At 32.8% G+C, this 27,200-nt stretch overlaps 4 protein-coding genes across 4 annotated transcripts; 1 reads left to right on the top strand and 3 right to left on the bottom strand.

The window, feature by feature from the left end:
* Positions 1-8,407: 8,407 nt before the first annotated feature.
* Positions 8,408-11,529, top strand: LOC122595169 (vacuolar cation/proton exchanger 3-like). The gene is made up of 12 exons (XM_043767496.1): positions 8,408-8,673; positions 8,779-9,024; positions 9,120-9,187; positions 9,373-9,401; positions 9,579-9,775; positions 9,858-10,070; positions 10,168-10,302; positions 10,387-10,503; positions 10,583-10,636; positions 10,725-10,841; positions 10,927-11,023; positions 11,148-11,529. The coding sequence occupies exons 1-12, from the start codon at positions 8,623-8,625 to the stop codon at positions 11,168-11,170; spliced, it is 1,347 nt and encodes a 448-aa protein (XP_043623431.1). The 5' UTR covers positions 8,408-8,622; the 3' UTR covers positions 11,171-11,529.
* Positions 11,530-12,714: 1,185 nt separating this feature from the next.
* On the bottom strand, positions 12,715-19,285 carry LOC122596431. The gene is made up of 21 exons (XM_043769007.1): positions 19,198-19,285; positions 17,974-18,489; positions 17,456-17,652; positions 17,294-17,380; positions 17,086-17,220; positions 16,872-16,993; positions 16,611-16,775; positions 16,420-16,525; positions 16,231-16,336; positions 15,958-16,068; positions 15,714-15,877; positions 15,520-15,637; positions 15,209-15,433; positions 14,940-15,130; positions 14,405-14,572; positions 14,071-14,314; positions 13,825-13,983; positions 13,528-13,734; positions 13,244-13,438; positions 13,084-13,155; positions 12,715-12,997 (listed from the first exon to the last, which is right to left on the bottom strand). The coding sequence occupies exons 1-21, from the start codon at positions 19,243-19,245 to the stop codon at positions 12,842-12,844; spliced, it is 3,492 nt and encodes a 1,163-aa protein (XP_043624942.1). The 5' UTR covers positions 19,246-19,285; the 3' UTR covers positions 12,715-12,841.
* A 1,023-nt stretch (positions 19,286-20,308) lies between these two features.
* On the bottom strand, positions 20,309-27,130 carry LOC122595275 (transmembrane 9 superfamily member 12-like). Its single transcript, XM_043767614.1, has 2 exons — positions 26,920-27,130; positions 20,309-22,618 (listed from the first exon to the last, which is right to left on the bottom strand). The coding sequence occupies exon 2, from the start codon at positions 22,541-22,543 to the stop codon at positions 20,561-20,563; it is 1,983 nt and encodes a 660-aa protein (XP_043623549.1). The 5' UTR covers positions 22,544-22,618; positions 26,920-27,130; the 3' UTR covers positions 20,309-20,560.
* LOC122595276 (putative pentatricopeptide repeat-containing protein At1g10330) lies at positions 23,281-25,026 on the bottom strand. Its single transcript, XM_043767615.1, has one exon. It carries the CDS (start codon positions 24,849-24,851, stop codon positions 23,418-23,420), a length of 1,434 nt encoding a protein of 477 aa, XP_043623550.1. The 5' UTR covers positions 24,852-25,026; the 3' UTR covers positions 23,281-23,417.
* Positions 27,131-27,200: the final 70 nt, after the last annotated feature.

Genomic DNA, 27,200 nt, shown 5'->3' with positions numbered 1-27,200 from the left:
GAATGAGTAAGAAAAACTTACAAATTTAATTATATTGTGTAGAGGGATAAAAAAAAAAATGCTATAGGGTGTTAGGATGGACTTTGGTGTGTTTTGTGGTTTGTGATATCATTTATTAAATTAGAAAATTTAAAATTCCTATAATGAAAAATTTTTGAATAATATATTATTTGATTTTATTATTGTCAAATATATTTGCCAAACAAATATAAATTTAATAGATGCAATATCTTTTTCTCTTATAGGTAATTTTTCTTTTAATGTACGGGATTTGCTTTCTTAATTTTGCATTTATATAGATTTTATTTTAATATTTAATAAATTAATCTTAATATATATTATAAGACAGTTGAACTAATGACTAATTAACCAATCACATCGTTCGATTTCATCAAATTGACTTTTAATGATGTCATCATTTAGATAAACTACAAATTAAAAATCCTAATAATCATTATCCAAATATATTTATATTAATTTGTAGAAAAAGTTTTATTAATTTACACTTTTTTTTGTTTTCCATCAATAATTTACATTTTTTATCCCTGAATAGTTAATTTATATTTATTTTTAGTCATCAACTTGAGAAATTTACAATCATTTAATTAAATAAAAAAAATTTAACATATGAAATATTTTTTACAAAAAAATATTTATTTGAAAACCTAATGACTTATTAACAAATATTAAAAGAGTCCTAATTGTTATCAAAAAAATATAAAAACAATCCTAATTGTTATCATATTATCATAGAACAAGTGATTGAAAATAAACATATGCGTGTTATGAACGTGCATCATGATTAAATACATATACTTGAATATCAAGTTCGGGATCACAAATATGTTTATATTTTAATTCTTAATTATTTTTTCTAATAATATCATATTATGAGTACATTTGTTTCAAAATATATTATAATGGATAAATTATTATATATAGCATGTGCCTTGTGAAATGACTACGGCAAATAATTCCATCAATATGTCTAGGCTAATAATGACAGTGAGGAACCTATGATTATTGTACTACAACTTGCAAAATATAACACTTAAAACCGTGTTTTTTTAAAATTATAAGCTTTTATGACTTAAATATATAAAGATCTAATATTGTTAATATCGTAAAATCCGTGTCCAGTATTGGACACGGGTCTAAAATCTAGTGTTGTAAGAAAAATAAGAAGATGTCACATGATATAAAATCCCATGTGGCAATATTTGAAGGTAAAAAGATTATTTTATACATTAGTAAATAGCTATTCTATATGTTTATTATGTAAAAATTGATTATGTTATAGTTCATGGTTAATTCATGTATCACTCTGGTCACCCTTTGTTTTTTCGGACATGTCGATAGCACAGTCACTTAACCTACTATAGTGATTACACATCCCTTCTAAGAACATTTAACCTAAGATATTTTGATATCATCAACAGCACCATTTGTGTAGCCATAAATCGTGTAAAAATGTATTCACCTTATAGATTAACACTACAACAAATCAAACGTAAATCGCGTAATAATGTAGCATGTTATATATTCATCAAACGTAATAATATGTACAAAGTAAAAAACCAAACATGACAAAAATTTAGTCATATAAAATACACATAAATTTAGTCATATGAAATACACATAAATACAATATGAATAAGTAAAAAAAACCCAATAAGATAAATAAGAGAAAATCATTATAGTTTTTGTTTTTTATTATATAATAGACTTTGTTTTATGATTAGAATAACAACCAACTTTAGTTAAAGTTTCGGCAAAAAGAAAAAAAAAAGAGAAACAACAAAATTGATTGGTCATATATAATCTAATAATATATTCAAATAATTTATAAAATTTAATATAGTCTTTAAAATTGTATATATTTTAATAAATAATATTATTTTTGTCAAATATGTGTGCCAATTTAGTAGATGCATGGACGTTATTTTATTTTTTTAATATGAGTTTTGATATTATTTTTTTTATCTTGTCTATATAATTATGATTAATATATTATATTACTAGATTTTAGACCCGTATAAATATACGGGTGTATATAAAAGTTCTTCAGTTAAACACAACATAAATAAGTTTATGACAAAAGTCGTGAAATAAATATGTGAAGAAAAATATGTTTGGTTTGTAAAGATCCATTTAGAAATATATTTAGATAAAAATAAAGATTAGTTTATTAGATATGTATTAGTTATACTAAACTGCCTGAAGGCACCATATTTAATTGGGATAAAACTCTAACCCCTTTGCAAGACTCAAACATGTTTCAATAAAGGAGTTTATCCGTGAAATACCCTGAAATGTTTTTTTCATGTCTGAACTCGAGACCTTGTGTTAATTATTTTATTACATATTGTTGACTTTTTTTTAATAAAAGTAAAGTATATAATTGGATTGTGGTTAAAAATAGTTACATTCGCCTATTAGAGTTATAATTGCGAAGGAGTCCTACTTTGTTTAAGTTACTATCATTATTAATCCTTTATTAAAATAAAAGTTTGGATGTATATGATTATTTTCTTCAAATAACGGATAAGCAAAGTTATAATAATATTATTTATAAGTTAATAATATATTTTTATTTTATATTTATGACATCATCAAATTTTAATTAAGTTTATGACAAAAGTCGTGAAATAAATATGTGAAGAAATATTTTTTTGGTTTGTAAAGATCCATTTAAAAATATATTTAGATAAAAATAAAGATTAGTTTATTAGATATGTATTAGTTATACTAAACTGTCTGAAGACACCACATTTAATTGGGATAACTCTGACCCCTTTGTAAGACTCAAACATGTTTCAATAAAGGAGTTTATCCGTGAAATACCCTGAAATGTTTTTTTCATGTCTGAACTCGAGACCTTGTGTTAATTATTTTATTACATATTTTTGACTTATTTTTTAATAAAAGTAAAGTATATAATTGGATTGTCATTCGCCTATTAGAGTTATAATTAAGAAGGAGTCCTACTTTGTTTAAGTTACTATCATTATTAATCCTTTATTAAAATAATAGTTTGGATGTATATGATTATTTTCTTCAAATAACGGATAAGCAAAGTTATAATAATATTATTTATAAGTTAATAATATATTTTTATTTTATATTTATGACATCATCAAATTTTAATTTTAACAAATTGAGGCTTTTGATTGGTTAATAAGCTATTAGGTCAGTTGTCTTTTAGTATATATAAAGATATTTAATAAAATAAAATAGATTATTTTGAGAATAAATAAAGGTTATAAAATAAATATATTGTAAAAAATGTATGGAGATGCCACGTAGGATAAAATCCTATATGACAATATTTAAAATTAGCTTTAGATTGAAAGAATGCTTTAGAAAGCTAGGACTTTGTTTTATGATTAGAATAACAACCAACTTTAGTTAAAGTTTCGGCAAAAAGAAAAAAAAAAAAAGAGAGAAACAACAAAATTGATTGGTCATATATAATCTAACAATATATTCAAATAATTTATAAAATTTGATATAGTCTTTAAAATTGTATATATTTTAATAAATAATATTATTTTTGTCAAATATGTGTGCCAATTTAGTAGATGCATGGACGTTATTTTATTTTTTTAATATGAGTTTTGATATTACTTTTTTTATCTTGTGTATATAATTATGATTAATATATTATATTATATTTAATAAAATAAAATAGATTATTTTGAGAATAAATAAAGGTTATAAAATAAATATATTGTAAAATATGTATGGAGATGCCACGTATGATAAAATCTTATATGGCAATATTTAAAATTAGCTTTAAATTGAAAGAATGCTTTAGAAGGCTAGGATCCTTATTATTTTAATATATATATATATATATAGATAGATATAGATTACTTGTAATTCATTTTAATTTATGATTGAGAACTTGAGAATAGAATGCCTTTATTCGATAGCAACATGAATTCTGAATTCATTATTGATGCCTTCAGGTTTACCTCTGCGAAATACAATATCACATAACGAAAACAATTTAGTAATTTGAACTATATTCTAAAGCTATTATATTATAGGTTTATATTTAACGAATATCTAAATTAAAGAACAATACACATATATCTAAAATGGAAGCCTACCAACATGGAGGGCCGGCCCAATAGGCCTGTTGGACTAGATGATATATAGTCTAAAACTCCCAAACAACTAAGGCCAAATTGGATTTGGACTTTGTTTTTATTGGAGAGGTGTGTCATCCCTGGTGGTAGCTTAACTAAGACCAAAACGACGCACAAAAAAATCCCACTAGTAAGCTACTGTGAGGCCTTCCTCCTAGAACTAGCTCAGTAGCTCACAAACAAACCTTTCCTCCTTTAGACAAATCTGTATCGGCAACAATAAAAAACTTGAGATAACTACTTTTGATAAACATTTTCTCATCCTCATTAATCAACATCAAATTTAGGTTACTATGTTCAAGTAATAAGTAATTGTTTCAAGCACCTCATTAGAAGGGAAAAGAAAAGTATGATGGACCCCTATGGCCCTATATGCTTGCAAACTTGAAAAATTTAATACCAATTAGTCAAAAGAAAGTTTTCATATTTTTTTTGGGGGATAAACCAAGTGGGCAATACACAATTTTAACAAACTCCATCCCATATGCTTAAAACAGATGATCTACGCTACACTTTACACAAAAAAAAAGTCTCTTTTTTGGCTGTTTGGTTCCCTCAGCCTATGTGCGACAGTACTATATATGAAAGTTTCAATGATTTTTTGTGTTTAATAACTTTCGCAATGCCAAAATGAGATTCTTTATCTTGATAGTGGAAAGAGACGATCATTTGTTTAAAGCATATGGGACGACGGAGTTTGTTGAAATTGTGTATTGCCTTCTAATTTGGCTAATTGACTTATCACCCAGAAAACATGAAAAGTTTATTTTGATAGGTATTTCTCAAAGTTGCAATTAAGCACAGGGGTCCATCATATTTTTTTTTCAACAAATGATATGCTTGAAAGTCATGGATTACTAGGATGGAATGCCCAGGTGCAAGATCAATCCAATGTTGTTACACATGAAATACTAAAATTTATCACAAATATAGTTGATGCAATAATCATTGCTCATAAGATACATCTGAAAATGATAATAGTTTGAATTTGAACAAAGAATTGGATGGTTGTTTACCCTATTATATCGGTTTGGTTCGGTTTTTACCTAAAACCAAAACCAAAACCGATCCATTCGGTTTTTAGAAAATCAAAACCATTGGATTTGGTTTTTGTTCGGTTCGGTTTCTCGGTTTTCCGGTTCGGTTTGGATCGGTTTCGGTTTTTTTTTTGTTTTTTTAATAAATTTTGTTTTTTAAGTTTTTTTTAAATACTATGTTATAAATTTAACTTTCAATTGTTAAGAAAAAAAAATGATATAAAAATTCAAATACAGAGAAGCTTTTTATTAAGTAATTATATTTTTTAGGTGTTAAAATTTGTATAACTTTTATAAAACGAATTGTTTTTACTGAACGTTTTTATTAAAAATATACAATTTGTATAGATTTGTAAAATAAAAAAAAATAAAAAGATTAAATTATTAACATATTTATAAATCATAAGTAATAAATATAAATGTAATATGATATAAAAATAAAATAAATTAAAAAATATTTAGTTCGGTTCGGTTTTGATCGGTTTTTTGGCATATGAAACCGAAAACTGAACCGATCTGTTCGGTTTTTAGAAAACGAAAACCAAACCAATGGATTTCGTTCGGTTTTCGTTTTGGTTTTGCCGGTTTTTTTCGGTTTTTGGTTTTCCGGTTCGGTTTTTGCTCACCCCTACCCCATTAGCAAGCTAATGTTAGAGGCCTTCCCAATAAAAAACACCATATAAGATTAATATCAAGTGAGCTAATAACTAAGGGCTGTTTGTTTTTAACTTTTAAGCATTAAATGACTGAATTGATTTAGTGACTGAATGAATAAATTATGTATGTATAAATTAAGTTAATACAATTGTTTTTTGTTTATTAAGTCATAAAAACAAACACTTTTGATAACTTAATGGATTAAATACTTAGACATTAACAAATACCACCTAACTGATTTTAACCAAAAGATCGAGACAGATAACAATTATTTTACATTTTTACTAAGAAAATTGTAATTCTTACTGTTTATTTTAATAATTAGCAGATAAATAAATAAGTAGCCATTGCGATCTTGTACTTTTATTATTTATATGGATTTAATGATGATTTAATCACCCCATCAACTATTACCATCCCAAGTTATTAAAAGGATCATCACCAAAAGACTTAAATATCTATAGATTTTTCCACAGTTACATTGATACGCCGATACCACTCCACCAACGTCGAAGTCTACAAATTTGTTATCTCACAACACGCTCTTCACACTTAATAGCCACATGCATGAACACAAATCAATAATTATATATCATCTTTACTTTCAATTGAAGAAACCAACAGATCAACATCAACGTGCAAACAACAAACACTTCATCACTAAACACATACTAACATAGTACATATTACTATTCTTTTTCCTATATAAAATAAACTTAAAATTTTTTCATTAACCTTTCTTTAAAAAAAATTAATATTAGTATCAACGTCGGTCCTGGGAATTTGAATGGTCGGGGCTAGATGGTCGAAAATATGCCCGTTGTTAAAATTTTTAATTAAACTAATGCATCTCATGCTTATAACATTTTTACAGTATTTAGACCGACATATATAGAAGATATATGTAAAGATGTTACAAACAGGAACATTAATGCACTAAGTAATAGGTATACCACGGTTAAAAATCCATATTTCTCTAACCACGTCTCCTTAATTCAATAATGGCAATTTTTAGACTCTACGGGATATCATTATAAGCAGAATATAACTTATTCATATAACATAAACTATAATTAAATACATTTAAAAAAAAAGTCACTGCCATATATATTAGCATAAAAATTACCATCTTTACTATCAAATTTGTTACAAGATTCTAGCTACTTCCCAACTTGAAAAAGTGATATTCAATCCAATATAAAAGTAACACTTATCTTTTCAATTCAATAAAAATGTGCACACAAATGTTCTCAACTCAACACAATAACATATCACTTCATTTTCTCAACTCAATATTATATATAGACAATAACAATGTTTAAAATAGAACAACTACAAAACCTTTTATTTGAATGATTCTTTTAACTGTTCCTTCAAATTTAAATGCTAAATCCTTTGATGATTTGAAGGTGTGATTATAGAAGTTGTTTGGGCCGTCCGTTGTTTTCTTATTATTTCAACTCCATTAATCTACACACTAAACCATTACCATTACATGCTTGAAGGTGTAATATTTTATAGGCTTAACTATTAAACTAAATGAGCCTAGTAAAGAACTATTTGGACTTTCAGATTTCTGCCCCACTCTAATGTGCTGTTATGGGCTCCAGCCCATCCCGCCCACTAGCAGGGTCGGCACTGATTAGTATCATATTATTTGATTATTTTACCAAACAGTTAATATTTGTACAGTTTGTAATGATATCCGTACGTTATGATAAAAATATTTAAAAAATGTTATATATATCATCCCCTCTCTTTAAAGAACCTCTATTTACAATTTCTCTCATTATGTCTCGCCTCACCTTGATGACTTGATGGATTTAAATATTATTTCCTAAGGTTAAAAATTTAATCTAAACTTTAACTTTTTAATATTGTTAATTTGTCATTGTGTACGGTAATTAGAATGGATTCTAACTTTAAAAGTAGACAACACGAGATAACTTGAATACATAACATTAGGGATGAACATTTTTTAAAATCCTTAGTATGTTCGATCTCGCTATTGTAAAGTAGTATCAAATTCCAAGTGAGATCGGGACCGATATCCATTTTTGTCGATTTGTGAGATTTGGACCATTGCGTCGAAAATTGGTACTACCAGAAAGGCTGAAAATGATACTGAATACCATGTGATACCGAAATAAGTATCATGTCATAAGGATTTTGAAGATGAATACTATTAATACCAAGTTATTACAGAACAATACGAGTTTCTCGTCCATCTCTACATAACATCAAACAACATCGACATCGGGTTGAAAATAGTTCAAATCCCCATCGTATTTTTTCCGTATAAAATAAAACCATTTTGCTACATTTTCTCATAAAATAACACCCATTTTCCTACATTAACATTTAGACACCTAATATCCAATGAGAAATATAGGAAACAAGAAATAAACATAAAGAAGAAAAAGAATATTCAATTTCTTTGACTTGTAAAACCACAATCGTTGACTTCAATAATACCTTACTACCTTCCTCGAAGCTTCGCAACATATATTTTTTCTTTTCCTTTGTATACTCCGTCATTATTTAGACAACCACATGTGATCTACTTTCTTTTTCTTTGAAAAAAAAAATAAAATTCTTGCACACCAAGTGTTTGATGTTTTGCCAACTTTGATTTTTTGTAATAAAGTTGACAAATTTATGTGCTTTGATCTGCGAGCTTTGTGGGTATTGATTGGTTTTTGTTGGATCTCAATGAAACAATAAATCTTGGATTTTTAGTTTTTTTCTTAATTATCATTTAATTAATAAAGAAGATGGGCAATGTCAGTAATTTGCAGGTGGTTGGTTTTAGTTCTCATGTCGAAGTAAGTTCAAAATTATATACATATATGTATATCTCTCTCTATATATATCTACTAAGATCTGTATAAGTTTCTTTGGTTGATCTAATACAAGATTTAATAACACAGATGGGATCTATAGAAAAGAAGTCAATGATGGAGTTAGAGGATGATGAAAGCTTATCTAGTTCTGTATCTACTAATAAAAGAGATATGCTTTTTTCATTGAAAGGAATATATGAAAATTGTGGCAAGAAGTTCAAATGGAGTATAGTTATAAACAGTATAAAGATTGCTTTTTTATCTGATAAGATTAATTTACTAATCCCTTGTGGCCCTTTAGCTATTTTGGTTGATCACTTGACTAATCATCATGTAAGAATTTTTGTCATTTTTTTTTTTTGTGTCGATAGCATAATCATAGTATCTTTGATGCCTAATTTGACTTGATATATGTTGTGTTATGTTAGGGTTGGGTTTTCTTCTTAAGCTTGCTAGGCATTATACCGTTGGCGGAACGATTAGGTTGGGCTACCGAGTAAGTATATGCACATTTTTGTATGTAGTCCTATTAAGGGTGTTTGTTAAGGATCTTATATAGATATGTTTTACATGTGGAATAGGCTTAGAAGTGTATATTACTTGTGTTATGACCACATTTTGACTAATTTTGATCAGTGTAGTAAGAAGTTGTTAAAGATGTTTTCGTTTGTTTTTGTGCAGGCAGTTGGCTTTCTACACCGGACCTACAGGTTTGTCACTGATTGTTTGTTTTATATCCGGTTTGATACTTTGACATTGTTGTAGACTTGTAATTATAGTTCTGTAAGTGCAATGTAAGAAGTTGATGAATGTTGGAAGTTGTTATGATTGGAAATAGACATCATTATGCTTTGATATTTACTTAGATTGTATGACTGAAAATACAGTTGGAGGACTGCTGAATGCTACTTTTGGCAATGCAACCGAGTTAATAATATCAATGTATGCAATGAAACATGGTATGCTACGTGTTGTGCAACAATCATTACTTGGCTCAATTTTGTCAAACATGTTGCTTGTGCTTGGATGTGCGTTTTTGTGTGGAGGAATTGTTCATTCTAATAAAGAGCAAGTGTTTAACAAGGTCAGTGTAATTATAAGTTGTTGAAAATTGCTTTGTATTTGATTAAACTTTGAGACTTAGATTTAAATTGACTTTTTGGCAGTCGAATGCTGTAATGAGCTCGGGATTACTCTTGATGGCAGTCATGGGTCTGTTGTTCCCGGCTGTTCTCCAGTTCACACATACTGAAATACATGATGGGACGTCGGAATTGGCCCTTTCGAGATTTAGCAGTTGTATAATGCTTGTAGCATATGGAGCGTATCTCTTTTTCCAGCTGACTAGTCAAAAAAATCCGTATTCGCCAATCAATGAGGTTGGTGATCACGGTATTTACACCCTCATTGTGTTGCTAGATTTATCTAAAGTATATATACAATAATATATATCTAATATAATTGTCACTATATCAGGAAGGTAGTCCAGACAATGACAGTTCAGACGATGAAGAAACTCCTGACATTTCAAAGTGTGAGTCGATCATATGGCTCAGTGTTTTGACACTTGTCATTTCGATTCTTTCTGAATATTTAGTCAACACTATCGAGGTATTCAAGTTATTTAAAACATACCTAAAGCTCACTAGTAATTATATCGGGGACCATCTTTATAAGCTTTATTCTATCTCTCAGGGTGCCTCTGTTGCATTAAATATCCCGATAGCATTTATTAGTGTCATTCTGCTTCCAATTGTTGGAAATGCGGCAGAACATGCCAGTGCTATCATGTTTGCAGTGAAAGACAAGCTTGTAAGCGCTCATTTGCTATTAACTTTCCGCTAAGAACCCTTTATTCGTTTTTATGAACTTTTGGTTACCATCTGTGCAGGATATCTCTTTAGGAGTTGCGATTGGCTCCTCAACACAAATATCTATGTTTGCGGTATACAGAATTTCCTTTTTTGTGACATTTATTTACCTTAAGCTCTCTTATTAACCTCTTATTTTCCTATTTATTGCTTCAACTGTAGATACCGTTTTGTGTGGTGGTTGGGTGGATCATGGGAAAACCACTGGACCTAAATTTTCAACTTTTCGAGACAGCGACTCTTTTCATGACAGTTCTTGTTGTAGCTTTTATGTTGCAGGTTTGTAGAAAACCGTATGTTTTCTGTCAAGTTCGGTCCTCTGTGATTCAAAATTTGCATCTAAAGTTCCTTTTAACATTTGCAGGAAGGAACATCCAATTACTTCAAAGGATTAATGCTCGTGTTTTGCTATTTAATAGTTGCTGCAAGTTTCTTTGTACATATAGATCCTCAATCTATACGTAAGTTATATAATTGTACACTTGTTTTCGTGTGAATTTGAAAGTTTCTCGTTTGACTTTTGACTAACCTTATATTTCTTCTACATTATTATTTTAAGTGATTCATTGTCACTGGTTTTTGCAGAAGATAAACCTTCAAAGCCATAGGTGTAGACTGCCCTTCATTGGAACTCATCAGATATTCTAGAGAAGGGTGCTTTGAATCCATCGGGCAGCAGGCAGAATTTTGTTTCGGGTTTGACAGATATGTTAAGTAAGTCAAGCATACTGTTCCAGCTCCACTTCCACGATGGCATGGTAATCATTGTATATTACTATGTAATAGTAAACACAGATGGCTATAGATCCCAGGTTCTTCATAAGCTGAAATATATCAAGTAGATATTGAAGTTTCAAAGTTCATTCGTTGCGACATATTTGTATTTCCATTTGTACCACTGTGATGTAATTTGTCAAAGAGAAAGTTCATTAAGGTTATTCAACAAAAGAAGTTTGAAGAGATAAAATATAGTGACAAGAATCTCACATTACTGGTCATTATAGAAGGGCCAACACAGGCGGGTTGGGTACCGAGGCAGACGTGTCAATCTGGTAAATAAAATTGTTAACATAAACTCTTTTGGTCACTGTTTACTTATTTTGTCAACATACTTATTTACAGTATATAATAACAATTTTGTAAATTGTCAATCTGGAATGCCAACACGGGATTGATAAACCTGAATTGTTATTATATACTGTAAATAATTTTTAGTTATAATACACCAATTTAAGAGGATGTAACTTGTAATCTTTCAAGTCAGGTTGCTTTTGACTCTTTCAATCCATTCCAGTTTTAACCCGTTTTAAAGTTTACCCATTTGACCCGATAGAGGTTAGCATTTAACCCAAATAAACAATGTTCTGCTTTAAATGGGGTACAAATCCCACCTGAATTAAACACAATGATAATTGATTAACATAAATCATACCAAGATGCATTTGAAGAACTTCTGAATTCTGACAATTCTTTCTGAACTGCTTCCGCTTGGGAACCCTCTAATTGGGTGTTACTCAAAAGATTATTTCTTTACTACGAATTGCTAGGTAAATTTGGGTGGAAGTGTTAAAATTCCCAACATTGATGAACCAAGCTTCAAAGATCGAGCTATGTAATCCAAGATCTTTCTCGTGTAACACATTCCATGCAACCAGCATGACAAACCTAATTGAAAAGATCAAATGGTGACAGCATGAGAAACCTAATTGAAAAGATCAAATTAAATGCTCAAAAGTGTACATATAGAATTATAGATCTTCAATCTATACCGCTATACGTATGTTACCAACTGCGAAGTCATGCCACTTTCTGCATACTTATTTGCCAAACGTATCCGTTATTTGGAAATGTAACTTTCTTAATAAAACCGTTTTTTCTTCTACATCCTTTTAAAAGTTGAAAGTAATTCATTGTCTCTCGTTTTGGAGAAGATAAACCACAAAAGCATGCATATCCAGCCATCCAGGGATGGGTGCTTTAAATCATGGTTCGGGTTTGACTGGCTACTCAAGTCCAACTTTAAGTTATCACTTAGTACATAATATTAACTGACAATCATTTTTCACACAATTTTACATGTACTGAAGAAATGAAGATTACTGTGTTAAACAAAAAAATTGCAATCAATGATGATATACGTAATGCAGTATCATTAGTAAACCTTTCGGGAACTCCGATTGATTATTATTTGCATAAAGATGGTTTCTTTACGAAAGAATAGGCATGTAACATATACATATAAACTGAACAAATGAAATATTACACCAAGTTATCCTACTTTAATAGAAGTAGGTTGAAGTGTCGGCGGCATTGTTAGAATCTCTAGAAAGAATGGACCGAGCTTCAATGATTGAACGTGGTGGTTCAATATCTTTCTCTTGTAATGCATTTCCTTGTAATCGTTGCATCTGGGAAGCAAAAGTATCATCCAAAATCTAAAAATCAAATAAAGGATTCATGTTATATTGTAGAAAACAAGAGTCCATTTGCACAACATAGATAATTATTCAAACAAACTTACTCCTAGAGCATAATAAGATCCGTTGTACCATATGCGATTTTCTTTTCTACCTTCCAGAAACTTCAGCACAATCTGTATCATACATTCAAATGCATCACAATACATTCTTTCAAAAAAGCATATAAAGATCTAGAAATGGTATATGATTACAATTAGTCACCTGTCCCATTTTGTCCCATAAACCACGGCAGCTAGCAATGAAAATCTGATTTGTAAAAACTTCATGTAAGTTGGATACAGATTCCACTAGCTGACAGCACAAAATTTGCATCCTTTCACGGATTTCCCCCTCTCCATCTGCTTCCTTTGTTTCTTCAAGAATTCTTTGAAGTCGTGTGCCGCGACTTGCTTGCACCTGTAATGATTCATGACTCGTTAACTTCTAAGAAGTGAAATGTGACGCTCTTTACTACTTGAACATCTGGATCTCTCTATGCTACTTACATTACTAATGAGCTTGACCACAACAGCCTGCATGTAGTTTTTGTACTTTGTCCTCAACAAGACAGTAACTGCATTCATTTGTTCCCCATAAGTTGACTTCTTATCACCGCTGGCTAGAAGATAAGATGCCCATGCCTTCAACTTGTCTTCTACTCTACAATGCAGAACATCAAGAGTTCTCTTGATGGTGTTTAGAAAAGTTCCCAACTGCCATTGTACAATAACAAAAAAACGAACAAATAATTTATTTATGGTACAAAAATCTATTAAAGAATGTTTAAAGTAGAAATGTCTCACCTGATTAGGAATGGAGTAGGGGGCATTTGATTGTCTTCCTGTTAATTTCTGAACTTGAATCCCAAGCCTCTTGGGAATGCTATCTTTTAGAGGTGCCAAAATATCTGCATACTGTCTTTCGAGTGCTTTCATAATTGATCTTTCCACATTCGCAACAGCCTTTAGGTTGAAAATACAAAACATTAGAATCATAGAATATGTATGCAAGTTGTGTTTGGAATTGCAGCTAGGACCATTCCGACTTACATTCTCCAAGATCAATGTGTACTGCGGCCATCGATTGATCACCACTTCATAGTCACTCAACATTTCTTTGATTTTGTCATATACTTCCTCGGCAAATGGTGAAGTAGAATAGTTTGTGATTACCCCAGCCCATGGTACCTTTTCTGCCTTGCATAAGTCAAGTAAGCATAATTGCATATCTTGGACCCAAACCATAATATAATTATGGTACAAGTTCCTCGAGTCTACACCACCTTGTGGTACACTGAAACGTGAAGATAATAACTTTTTTTACTCACACTCGGCAGTTACTATATGAATGGCACTGACATAAATAAAATTTATATAAACGGACCTGATGTTCCATGACTCGAGATTCCTCTCAAAGTCAGCAGTTGCTATTAGAAGTTCATTAACATGAGGCTGGGGGCTTGAAGGAGGCCATGCTGCAAGGAATCCTTTGAGCCTCTTAAACAACTCACTGCTGTAAACCTCCGCTGTGATGCTTGAGAGATCAATTGAGCTGACAAGCAAAGCAAAAATGCCCAAGTCAAGACATCGGTAGATCTAAAATTTCCATCCAAGGTATGCACCATCTGCTGACATTTATTTATTATTGAGGTCGCGACATTGATGGGCAAGGCGGGTTGGGTTACAAGTCAAAATGGTTTGGAAGGAAATGGGTCTTTATTAGTGCAAGTTGAATGGGGCAGGGGCCAGGCTGCGTTAGGTTAGATTGACCCTTTTCATTTTATTAGCATTGTTCCCATTATGATTATAAAACCAATAATCATGCCAACTCTCTTACAAAACATTACAAATCTTTTCAAGGTATAGAGATATGCATACTCCTGCGTTGCAATAGAAAACTTGAGTAACTTTCCGTGTACCTTGGTAGTATGTGCTGGTTATGTATCTTGATATCTGTCTCTATTTCATTACAAAGGTTTAAGCACAAATTTTTCATTTTCAAGTAAGCTGTGGTAATTGCAATAGAATCCATCAGAAACCCCTCAGTGTTGCTTGCCACAAACTCATCTGTGTCTACCATATACTTCCTGCACCTCTTTCTTGCTGCTGCCTGTAAAATTAGACGACTTTAGTTTAGCAATGCAACTTTATAAACATACTACCCACATATATATACACAATTCCACACCTGCAAATAGTTGGTCATCAAAGCCTGCCCATCTGGAGAAAGTATATCATGGACAAGAGTATATAATTGAACTGCTGGAGCTAATGCCGGTGCTGCACTTTCTGGGATGGGACTCGATGTATCTGATAAACCAGTAGAAGATTTTTCATCTAACGACTTGTAATTTTGAAAAGCAAGTGCCAGTAGACTCTCCACTTGTGTTTCACAGTCCATTAACAAGCTTTTCTGCAAGATGACAATAAAGTAAATATACATCGATCAATATTTTGCAAAAAAGTTAAGAATCAAATACGAAATGTAAAATTTCCAACCTCTTGTCTTGTTAGTCTTCGTTCCGTTCTAGCCTTCATAACAGGCACCAGAAGCTCATAAATGAGCTCTAAGCAATCTTTTATAGGCGTAGCAACGTTCATGACATGTGAAAGATACCTAAGATACACAATTCATTTGAAAGATATTTTAGGAAAATGCACTAGATTGTGACTATAGTTCCATTAATAAGTACCTAAGTTTAGTATATGATTCTGAAACTCCATAATAATCAGAAAACTCCGTCAGCAACCATTTCCAAGGTTCCACCACCCATAAATTACGTGCATGGAAACATTGTGCGCGCATGGCAGCCTCCAATAGTAAATCATATGCGAGTGTTTCCACAACGGGTCCGCACTAAATATAGGAAAAGAATGTCATTCATAGAACAAAGTAACCCCAAAAAAAAATACTTTTTGTTTACACCATTTTTATACCTTAAGGTGTGTAGTTTCATCAGATGTAATTGTGCTTGTGATGGAAAGTTGAGCCTTCCCAATGCATTCATTGTCTTCATGATAAATTGGCCACCATTTGATTCTATCATTCTGTGTACCATAAATTTATCTCATTAATAAGTTCTGTACAATTTTATCATTTTAACCTCATATGTGTACCATAAATTCTATCATTCTGTGTACCATAAATTTATCTCATTAATAAGTTCTGTACAATTTTATCATTTTAACCTCATATGTACTTAAACTTACTGGATTTTCATGAAGGGACGAGACTGGAATAACTGCACAACCCTGTATAACCCTCTTCTCTCCATGCACTTCCATTAGAAGGGCATCTCCTTGGTTTTCTGGGAAACTAATGCCATACAAGATTGTAAATATTGCGTGTATGTTTTTTATACCCTTCAAAATATGACACAAGAAATTTTGGGAACTTACAAGTCATGAGAATCACCAGTTCCGGGCCTCAAGCATATGCCTAAAGACGATTCAGTTTCTGCATGCTCTTGGGAACTTTTAAGGTGCAATAGACAAGTCACTGGTTCTGCAACACGACGACATCATCTATTAAAAAATGATACTTAAAAATGTCTACATCAACCAGATTATTGCAATAAAAAAGAACACACCTTCACATGGAAGTGAAAATGAAGATAGTCCTAATTTGTTGATTTTGCTTTTTACAAGTGAAGAAACATGTCTAATGTACTCAACTCCGGCTTGCACATAGATAGCACTTTGCTGGGAGTATGTGTCCTTAAGTTTCCGTTGAGGGATGATTCTTACTTTCCTCACTGCCAAAACCACGAATGCATATCGATTCAATCATTTTATAACTAAATTAAGTAGAAAGATCAAAATTGTTTGATTCCATACACTAAAGAACATACCTTCAACCCTGATCTTTCCAATCACTTTTTTTACTTTCAATGGGCATGCTTTATCTGTATTCTCGGTACCACTACTTACCACTGGTTTGAAACCCCGCGGTTGCAACAAAAACTTGTGTAGCCTAATATAAAGAAAACAGTATTGTATTAAGGCTCTAAATATACCCAAAAGCATACAGATGAAACATTTAGGAGCAAAGGTAAGATAACATACCCAAAGGCGTTGCGTAGAAGACGACATTCATCATTTAGGAACAAAGGTGCTTCTGTGCAGCCTCTTGCCCATGCATTCAGGCACAGTCGAAAGCATGCATCATATGTGATCATAGTTTGCCATGGATTTTTACCACTGCCGAAAATCAATTGTAATTAAAACTGAACTATACTTCAACGAAGAATGAATGGCTCAATAGATGTAGTACCTGTTATAATAAGTTGTTTGATCTAGCAAGTTTGTTTCCAAACATGGCATTGACTTGTCTATTTTCTCAAAAACAGCTTCATTTTCCCTGCATAACATCGATTAATATTTTACAAAAAGTACTAAACGATAAACATAACATTTACATGTTTGAAAATCTAACCTTTCACTAAAAGAAGACTCCAGTTTGCCATCATCACCAATGAGTTTTTCTGGCATATTTACCTCATTTTGAGACTGCTCGATTCCTGAAAATCGTGAAGATTCTTTACTTAATGCATCTTGAACTAGTGTACCATCTTCTACTTCCTCAAAAATAGGAGGTGCACTTGGAGTTCCTAACTCAGCTACCGGGGTACCCTACATTTATCGTTACATCATCAGAATCGAACTTATATATGGGGAAGGATGCATAAGAAGGTAAAGAACATTGGTTTTGATTTTTGTTTTGGTTAACCATCTTTGATTTCACCCTTTAAATGTAACCAACTTCTAAAACTTCCAAAATTTTGCTTAAAGGTTATACAGTCCCTTTAGATGATTATTCCAAATGAAAACTTGTTGAACCTTTTTGTGTATATAAAACAACCTTTTTACCCGCAACAGAAATCAGACCAAAGTTTGTTCATTTGCCCATTTATAAACGTATATACCATAAGACATCAAGCAGCTAAAACTTACATATGCACTATGAGGTTGTAACATTTCACGCAAACGACTAGCAGCTGAAACTGAACTTGGCAGTATGCTTGCCCCACCATGCCAACCAGCTTCGGTAAACTTCCTTGTGTTCATAGGAACTTCAACACTAAGGTTCTCTTTTATCATCCCTTTATTCAAAGTAGACTTATTAGGTCCAATTGGTGCTTGTGCTTTAACTAGATTAACATTGAAGATTTCTTCATTAAACTCTTCTCCTTCAGAGATAGTGCAGTCCATATCATCCGAAGCAGAACCTACACTCTCATCATGATCATCATAATCATCATAGTCATCATCTTCATAATCATTGTAACTGTTTGGTTCGAGACTATGCGATCCAAGAAGGCCCGAATGGAATTTAAGTGGTGGTAATAGATTAGAGGACTTAAAAGTTGTCGTGTTAAAAGAAAGGGGAGACTTTGGAACCAGGTACTCATGATCAATTGCAGTCTCTCTTAAAGGCGAATGAGTTTGAATTTTTTCTTTCTCCAATCCCTGTTAATCCCATCACGATTGTTATAAACAGAACATAAATCATAAAGAGTAACAATCGGTTAGTCATTATGCAAAGAGTATACAATTTTGTATAAACTATTGTGGGCATATGATTAAGAATATTAAAAGTGATAGATGATTATGAGCAACTTCTTTGTTAATCTAATCCTGCTAATTAAATTCACTTTCCTTTTAGAAAGAACATCAACTAGGGGTCTAATCGGCTCAAGCTAACTCATGAACTACTCAAAATCAGTCCGGGGGGACTAATTTGAGTGGAGCTTGAGCTACATTATTAGACATTCAAGTCAAGCAAGAGTATCATAATTTGAATGGGCTTCTGTTATTAATTACTCAAGCTTCAGCTTGAAAATAAACTGTCTGTCAAACTTGGTAGTGTGCTGAGTGCTGACTCAACTCTACTCGATTACACCCGATATTAACAATAGAATATGCAAAATATCAATGAACTATCAAAATCAACTTATAGGCATATTCTCAATAATCCAAAAACAGTGAAATAGTAGCAACAAACCATTCAAGATTCAAACTTTATATGACTACACTACACAAAATTGAAAAACATCATCTGGGTATACATTCAAATTCAAGAATCTAATGAATACAATACATATAGTTCTATATCTATATAAATGGAACAAATTGTAAATAAATAAAAAACAACAACTCAAGGATTGAATTAGGTACCTGCTTGACCCAGCTGAGTGCACTTTCATCTAATCCTTCTGTAAACATTTTTATACAAAAAATAAAAAATATTAAAGAAAAAAAAGGTAATTATGAACAAATTGTGTTGATGGTTTTGTCTAAGAAATGTATGTATATGACAGAGAGGGAGAAAGAGCGACAAAATGAAGAGCGGTGTAACGGCTAGTTTGAAAAGTGAAAAAGAAAACACCCAGACAACACTTCATGGTCTACGTTTTTTATTGTATCTTATAATAATAGTTTATATTTTCATTCATTGTTGTATTGACTACTGAGCCTGCCCAACGAGTATTATTTGCGCATTGAACTAATAGTTATTTCCCTTCTTTATTCCATTGCATAATAAAAAATTTATACAAATAGATATGTAATTAAAATATAAAAGAGCGTTAAACATAAATTAGTTAAAGATCAAGGTTAAATTATCAAGAAACTTTAAAAATTGAAGTCTAGAGATACGGTTGATTATAAAAAGATATTAAAGTTTTTTCAAAAAGTGTATATTTCAATTTCTGGAAAAAAAGGTTGATGCGTTACAGTCAACTTTAGTTAATTTAGTGACGATCTGTTGCATTACAAATTGCAGACTAGTTATCAATTTTCCTAATTGTGGAATTCATCCCACACATTGGGATACAAAGCTTTAAAAGCCACAAGACAAAACTCTTTGATTTTACATTTTGTAATGTCACGATATACACAGTGTCACTCAGTGGTTAAGCACCAGCTTTATATGCTGGAGGTGTCGAGTTCGAGACATGAGGAAAACATTTGAGGAAATTTCACAATAAAGTCCTCCGGTGAAGCAGGTTTGAGTCCTGCAGAGGGGGCACGGTTTTATCTCAATTAAATATCGTGTCTTCGGACGGTTTAGTTGAGAGTTTCTCCTCCTACTAGGTATTGAGGGTGATAGAGCTCTCTAGCGCGAACCCAGTTAAGACAACATAAGTTAGATCCCCTATTGCGAGCAAATGATCCACATCTTTCAAAAAAGTAATCTCTTAGAGTGTACCATAACTTTGTGAAATGAGAATAAATAATTAATGTTTTTTTTTGGGAAGGAATAAATAATTAATGTTAACATCGAGAGTAGATAATAAAGCCTTCAACTTTGACCCATAGAATATATCATAACACCTATTTCTTCAAATGTTGGAACATACAAGACACTGCAACAATTATAACAAGTTTTAAAAAGGGCAGAACAAATAAAAGACAATATATATCCCTACTGGATCTCTAATCTTCAATAAGCCGGATAATTTACAGGCCTTCTATGCTGAATTACATCTTAGGTTTGATATTTGCGCCTGCCTATAAAAATTTGCACAAGCCACCCCCCCTAATCGATCTTCACCGAAGAGAACAGGTAGTGGACAAAGTAGAAGGATGTAATAAACCCAATGGTGCCGGTAGATAGCATGATTGCAATTGCAACAATAAGCGAGTATCCAAGATACAATATAGCCGACACCGGGCCGCTTAAACTTTGAAGGTCAAAAACCAGATACTTCATGGAATACAGAAATACATAAAGAGAGACAGAACCCGAAGCATAAAATGCTTTCCACCACCACTGCCAGTCCTCGACACAAAGATGCATGTAGGTCAGAACAACCGACACTTCAGCACAAACCACCACCAGTAATGTAAGAACCACAAACAAAAACCCAAATACATAGTAGAATCTTCCAAGCCAGATGCTTGAAAGGATGAAAAAGAGCTCAATAAAAAGGGTTCCAAAAGGAAGGGTTCCTGCACCAATCACTAGTAGCCAAGATGGGTATTTTTGGGCAGGTATTTCTCTGGCAATCTGGTTGGTTCGAACTGGGAACTGAATAGGTTCAGCTCGCGTCCCCAAGTACCCCCCCAAAAGGGTGAGTGGTACCGATATACAAAACAAGAGCGCCAGAAGAAGAAAGTATAGTGAAATTGGAATGGCACCTGTACTGTTACTGCCCCAAAGAATGAAGTTTAATACAGTGAGGATGACGAAGACGATACCAGGAAAGAAGAATGCAATCGACCAAGATACAGATCGCCAGCCTTCTGAAGTCCCTTTAAGTGTTCGCCACAGATATACTCCAGCATATCCGGCTCCAGTTCCCAAGAAAAGATAAAGGATTATCATTCCAGTTAATAGCATACCTCGTGAAGCCGGTGACATAAAGCCAAATGCCGCAAATAAGATAGTAACAACTGCCATTCCTGTGATCTGCACGCCATCTCCTATCATAACACATAAAAGTTTGGAGTTGGTTGGCTCTCGAAACACATCACCGACTACAAGTTTCCATCCTGATAGCTCTTCGTTCATCTGTGCTTGAGATTCTTTGTCTAATTCTTCATATCGTGTGAGATCCCTTCTCACAGTTCTTAAGAAGATGACAAATACAATACCAGCCAAGAAAAAGATCACCATTAATGAGTTAAGAATTGAGAACCAGTGGACACGAGCACCTTCCATCTTAAGATAAGCATCCCAACGAGATGGCCATCTCACGTTGCTCTTCACAAACTCGACTTCATAAGTGAAGGATATTTTCTCTTGCTCTCTTATTATCTGAGACTTTTCCAGTTCCAAAGGACAGTTTAGCGAGTCCACTTGATCATATTGGTGGAGTTTTGCCATCTTTTCAGGTTCATATTTAACACTGCAAGGGAAAACCTCAAAACCAACAATCTCGTAGCCAGAGGCCTTTTTCTTATCCTCTGCACTTTCTATCACACCCATACCTTCTTCACCGGTACCAATTATCTGCACACCTGAACCTTCATACTCATGTACAAAGACCCTGAACTTGACATGATTGATAATGTAATCATCATTACTGTTGGGAGGCGTAAATCCCACTGGGAACCCTGTCCACTGAATTTTCATACCATTCTGGTTGGCAAACCTCATTGCAGGCAAGTTATCCAGAATCATGTTAACTTGATACAGATCACGTGTTCTCTGTTTAAGAAGCTTTACCTGATGCTCATTTAACGCATGTGTGGTGCAGAGAAAAACAGATTCGTTGACATTCATCCTAAAACGATAGGGAGAGTTGTCAATTTGGTCTCCCATAAGTAATTCTCCTAAATTCTCAGCACTTTTCTTTACGCCCCCTTTGGGTGTGCAGTATGGTAGACTGTAATAGCTAAATGGAAGCTCAGTCTCGATAGATGTCAATGAATTAACTTTGGCAAATATTTCGTCATTTGTTGAGTATGTATGCATGTAGCTTCCAGGCAAATAAAACCCATTGCAGAAGTGACCAGCGAAAACCACATACGTGATAAGGAGCAAAGAACTCCTCTTTGAGATGAACGACATAGCCATTGTCTTAAGGATCTAACTATGACTTGGAGACTTCAATCAAGTTATATCACTTGTGCAGCCACTTTATCACCAAACCTGCAAGATAGAAATTTATACCTTCAGTAATTCCCATGCTACATTTTGCTCATAAAGGAACTATGGTGATTCTGTTAAAGTTATTACTATTAACAGAATTTCACCTGCTTATTACGTGAGTTCAGTTTCAATTATAAATGTTCCTCAAAAGCAAGCAATGTCGCATTGGCCAGTCATAAGAACTGTTCAGTACTTCCAAAACTAACAAAAAGATCAAATACTAACTAAACAGTTACGGATAACATATTTGAAGAACGCACCCCAGTACATTGAATATCTGTGACCAGTTAAGCTACAAGATGTCTCCTAGATAAGGTATCGTGTAATCTTAACTTAACCAACTGGTTTTAGAGTTGAAGTATTCTACATTATAGAAGAGACATATTTCCATTATTTCGTGAACACAAGGTAACAAAAAAAGATAACCAAACAAAATCTTAATACATTATAGTCCATCATGTAAAATCACTGACAGTGGACAGCCAAACTAGTACTAGTTGACACGGAGTTGACAACTACTGTAGAATTTAGACACAATGGTCCACGTTAGCATGGAGTGCTCAGTGATTTTAATGTAGCCACATGAAATAAGCTGCTAAAAATAAAATAAAACAAAAGATCAATTGGTAAAACTTTTCCTGGTTTCATCCATCAGCATGAACTAAATCTTATAAAAAAAAGATACTATCATATACTTCTGAGTGAACAAAGACTATATAATACTTGGTAAATCAATATCAAGTAACAGAATGATTTTACTTCTAAAGTGTTGATGGATTAATCTCTGTAGCTTTAAGGCTTATTCGGAAACTAATTCTTCACCTCGTACTAAGCTACTAACCATACTATAAGCTAGAGGTTTCTTAATACCCGCACCAACCATGACATTCCTCAAAGAGGTCGCATGGTCCCATTTTTCTGCTTCAGCATAAATACTTGACAACGTTATGTATTGCCCACATTGTTGGGGTTGTAACTCAAGAAGTTGTTTGGCCACTTCGTTTCCTAGTTCAATAGCCCCATGCAGTTTACAAGAACTCAAAAGCGCCCCCAAAACCGAGGCATCGGGCTTGAACGGCATCTTTTTTATAAAATCTTTTGCTTCTTCTAATAACCCTGCTCTACCCAATAAGTCAACCACACATCCGTAATGCTCCATTATTGGAACAATGCCAAATTGAGGCAACATGGACTTAAATATTTCTAAACCTAATTTCAAGAGCTTGGCACGAGCACAAGCTGTGAGAGCCGCAACAAAAGTAACCTCATTTGGACACCATCCTTCAACTTTAACTTTATCAAACATATCTAAAGCCTGCTTCTCTTTTCCATTTAAAGCAAGACTACTGATCATTGCATTCCATGTACATAGTTCCTTTTTTACCATGCTTCTAAACACTTTAATTGCATACTCTAAACCACCCATTTTTCCATAAAAAGTTATCAGGGCCGTCCCCAAAAACGCACTTAACCGATCCTCGTTCTTGATGATATAAGCATGTATCTGCTTGCCATATGGCAACACCCCAGTCCCAGCCGAATTAGTACAAGCAGAAAGTACACTAACAAATGTAGCTTCATTAGGCTTCATAAGAGAATCACCTAAACCCATCTGCAAGATCATTTGCTGAAAAACCCAAATAGCACTCTTCTGGCACCCGTTACTGCCATATCCATTAACAACACTCGTCCACGAATAAACATCCCTCACCGGCATCCATTCAAAGAACAAAATAGCAGATTCCATATCTCCATTCTTGCAAAAGCAATCAAGCATAGCGTTACACGAAACAATACACTTTTGAGGCATTTCATCAAAGGTCTTACGAGCAAAAGAGACACGACCACTTCGTGCATACAGATTAATAAAAGATGTTCGTACAAAAGGATCAGCTAATACCCCACGCTTGAGGGCTTGCGCATGAAGGGGTTTATCAAAGAGGGTGGGAGTTATATGGAAAGCGGCAGCTTTGGCAATTGAAGGGAAAGTATGAGCATTTGGCGGGATATTATGGGAAAGCATGTGGGTGAAAAGGAGTAAAGTAGTGCCAGGAAGATGAATATTGAGGTAAGCTCTTATAAGAGCGTTGTGCAATAGGGTGGCTGTCCATGGGTTGGGAGTACAGAGGAGGTAACCGTTGGTGATAAGGAGGGAATGGATTTTCTTGATTTGGATAGAGTTTTTGATGAAGCGTTGAAGGAGTTGCAGGAGAGATTCCGCTGGGCAAAGCATCCCGGAGCCTAATCATTGGATGGTGGCCTATAATACTCTGATTTTAAACTCGCAGTAGGTTGATAGAACTATTTAACTATTAATCAGTTGTTTTAATGCTAAGGCTAGTAAGAATATAAAAAAGAACTTTTCCCCGCAATTAAAGTAACTAATCTGAACTCTGAAGTAATGCTTAAACGGAAGAAATGTTATCTGACTTAAAAATATATGAAACAAAAAAGATAATTCAGATAACCAACATAAAAAGAAAGTAATACATATATACGAATGAAAAATTGAAATTTATAATCTGTAAACAACTGGGAAACATATAGATCTTCTGATTATTGCGACAAGTGAAAGCACTATGTTTTTATTAAAAACAAAAAGAGAACCAGTCAAATCAAATGTGGTGAATGAATTCTATCACAAACAAAACTTCAAGTATAAAAAGCCAACTGGTTTCTCAGTTCTTTTATCTTTGTCTTTCGGTTGGAGAGTTCGAATAGTATCGTGGTCCAAGTAAGTTCACATCACATGGTTCAAATGATATGAGCCCAAGTAGATCATTTATATACAGTTCAGAATTAAGCAAGCCAAAATATATAGTTACGACATTTACGTCCATCATAAGATTGATGTATTTTGATCCTTGCTTATAATTACCTAATCATTTAACTGGTCTTTCAGACAACTGAATTTAGTATGTCATCATTATTTGCAAAATTGTGTGCATGAGAATGAACGAACATACATATCCACTTAAGTTGGCCATGATTTAATGATTTATGGAGTTTGTTTGTTCCATATTGCTACTTTCTGTCATCTTTGTCAGCTTAGGTAACATTGACCACTAGAATATGACATCAAAAGCTAACTTTAACCATACCTGTCAATTAACACTGACCTAACAACCATGGAATCGACACAATGGCGATAACAGACATGAAAGGGTACGCCACTAGGATTTATAACATCAGAGGATGTCACTTGTTAGGACCTATGACCAGGTTAAATTACTTAGTGATTAGTGTGATACAAAGAAAATCCAAGGGTTGGCAACTTCTTTTATTGATAAGTGAAAAAGTGGAAACAGTCTGTAAAGGAGGTTCAACTACAACTGGGCATAATTTTCTTCTTGTATTAGTTAGGGGCCCCTCTTTAGATGAATTCAATGCTCATGACAGTACAAACATGTTGACAGATACCAAATGGTAGTTTTCTGACACTTAGCCCCGAATTCTCTCAACTGACAGCCGGCCCAATTTTGGTTTTAAAGACTTTCCACAATTTACAAGTTTTCTTTGACTCCGTTCAATAAACACACAAAAAATGTGTAAAAACTAAGTTGTGAATAACTTAAGCATTGCCTTGGCAGTCGAATTTAATGTAACATAAACAGTCCGATATTTTACATAAAAACCACACGCTAATAAATTACAACCAACATATTTTAGAGATTGCAGCAAAGTGCAATATATATTTTGTGACAACTTCATCTACCGACTATCGGATGTGTTTTAAATAAGGCAATGTCTATCGTAGAAATGCATAGTCCTAAATTCTTAATTACTCAACTGATCTTAAAGTTGAAGAAAGAATCCTCATATTCTCTACATATATAAAATAATAGAAGATAAAACATTTTTCTATTATTCCGAAAACAAAATAATTTCTTCTAAAAAAGTATAATAACCAAACAATAAGTTAGCGGATTTCTAGAAGTTTATATTATAAATTATTCTGGATAGATCGCATCCAGAATCATATACACACACACATATAGCTTGTATATCTATATCAGATTTCAGAAGTGTTTACATGCATTGAATTGAAGAGCTAAATTTAATATAATTTCGTTTAATAATGCTTCAATTATATATATATAGATCTAATTAATTTCAGGAAGACATAAACTAACAGTTCTAGAAAGAATAGTAACAGATAGATCGAAACAACAGTATATTTAAGTGTATGTATATATGTGTGTAAAATATATATATATATATATATCATGTATGTATAGAGATAGATCAAAGTGAGGGTAGGTAATAAGTGAGAGTGAGAGAGAAAAAGGTGGAGAAGTTACCATTAGTAAGTAAGATGAGGAAAAATCGGCGACGGTCAGAAGGAGGTCGTTAGGGTTTCTTCTTCTAAATGAATGAATGAAAATGATCCCGGAGTTTATGGGTGGACGCAAAATACTCGTGAGGCGTTTGTTACCAGGGGCTGATGGGATCGGATCTGCACTATTTGTGTGTGTATGCCTTTGTTGATATCAATGTCAATGTGAATATACGAATACATTCGGCGTTACTATTTTTTCATTTATTATACTTTTTCATTTTATTTTTTTCATTTTAGAACAAC

Source organism: Erigeron canadensis, chromosome 4 (assembly GCF_010389155.1).
Source record: "Erigeron canadensis isolate Cc75 chromosome 4, C_canadensis_v1, whole genome shotgun sequence".
NCBI classification, from domain to species: Eukaryota; Viridiplantae; Streptophyta; class Magnoliopsida; order Asterales; family Asteraceae; genus Erigeron; species Erigeron canadensis.
The sequence above is the reverse complement of the archived record's forward strand: the minus strand, read 5'-3'. Positions and strand labels throughout refer to the sequence as shown.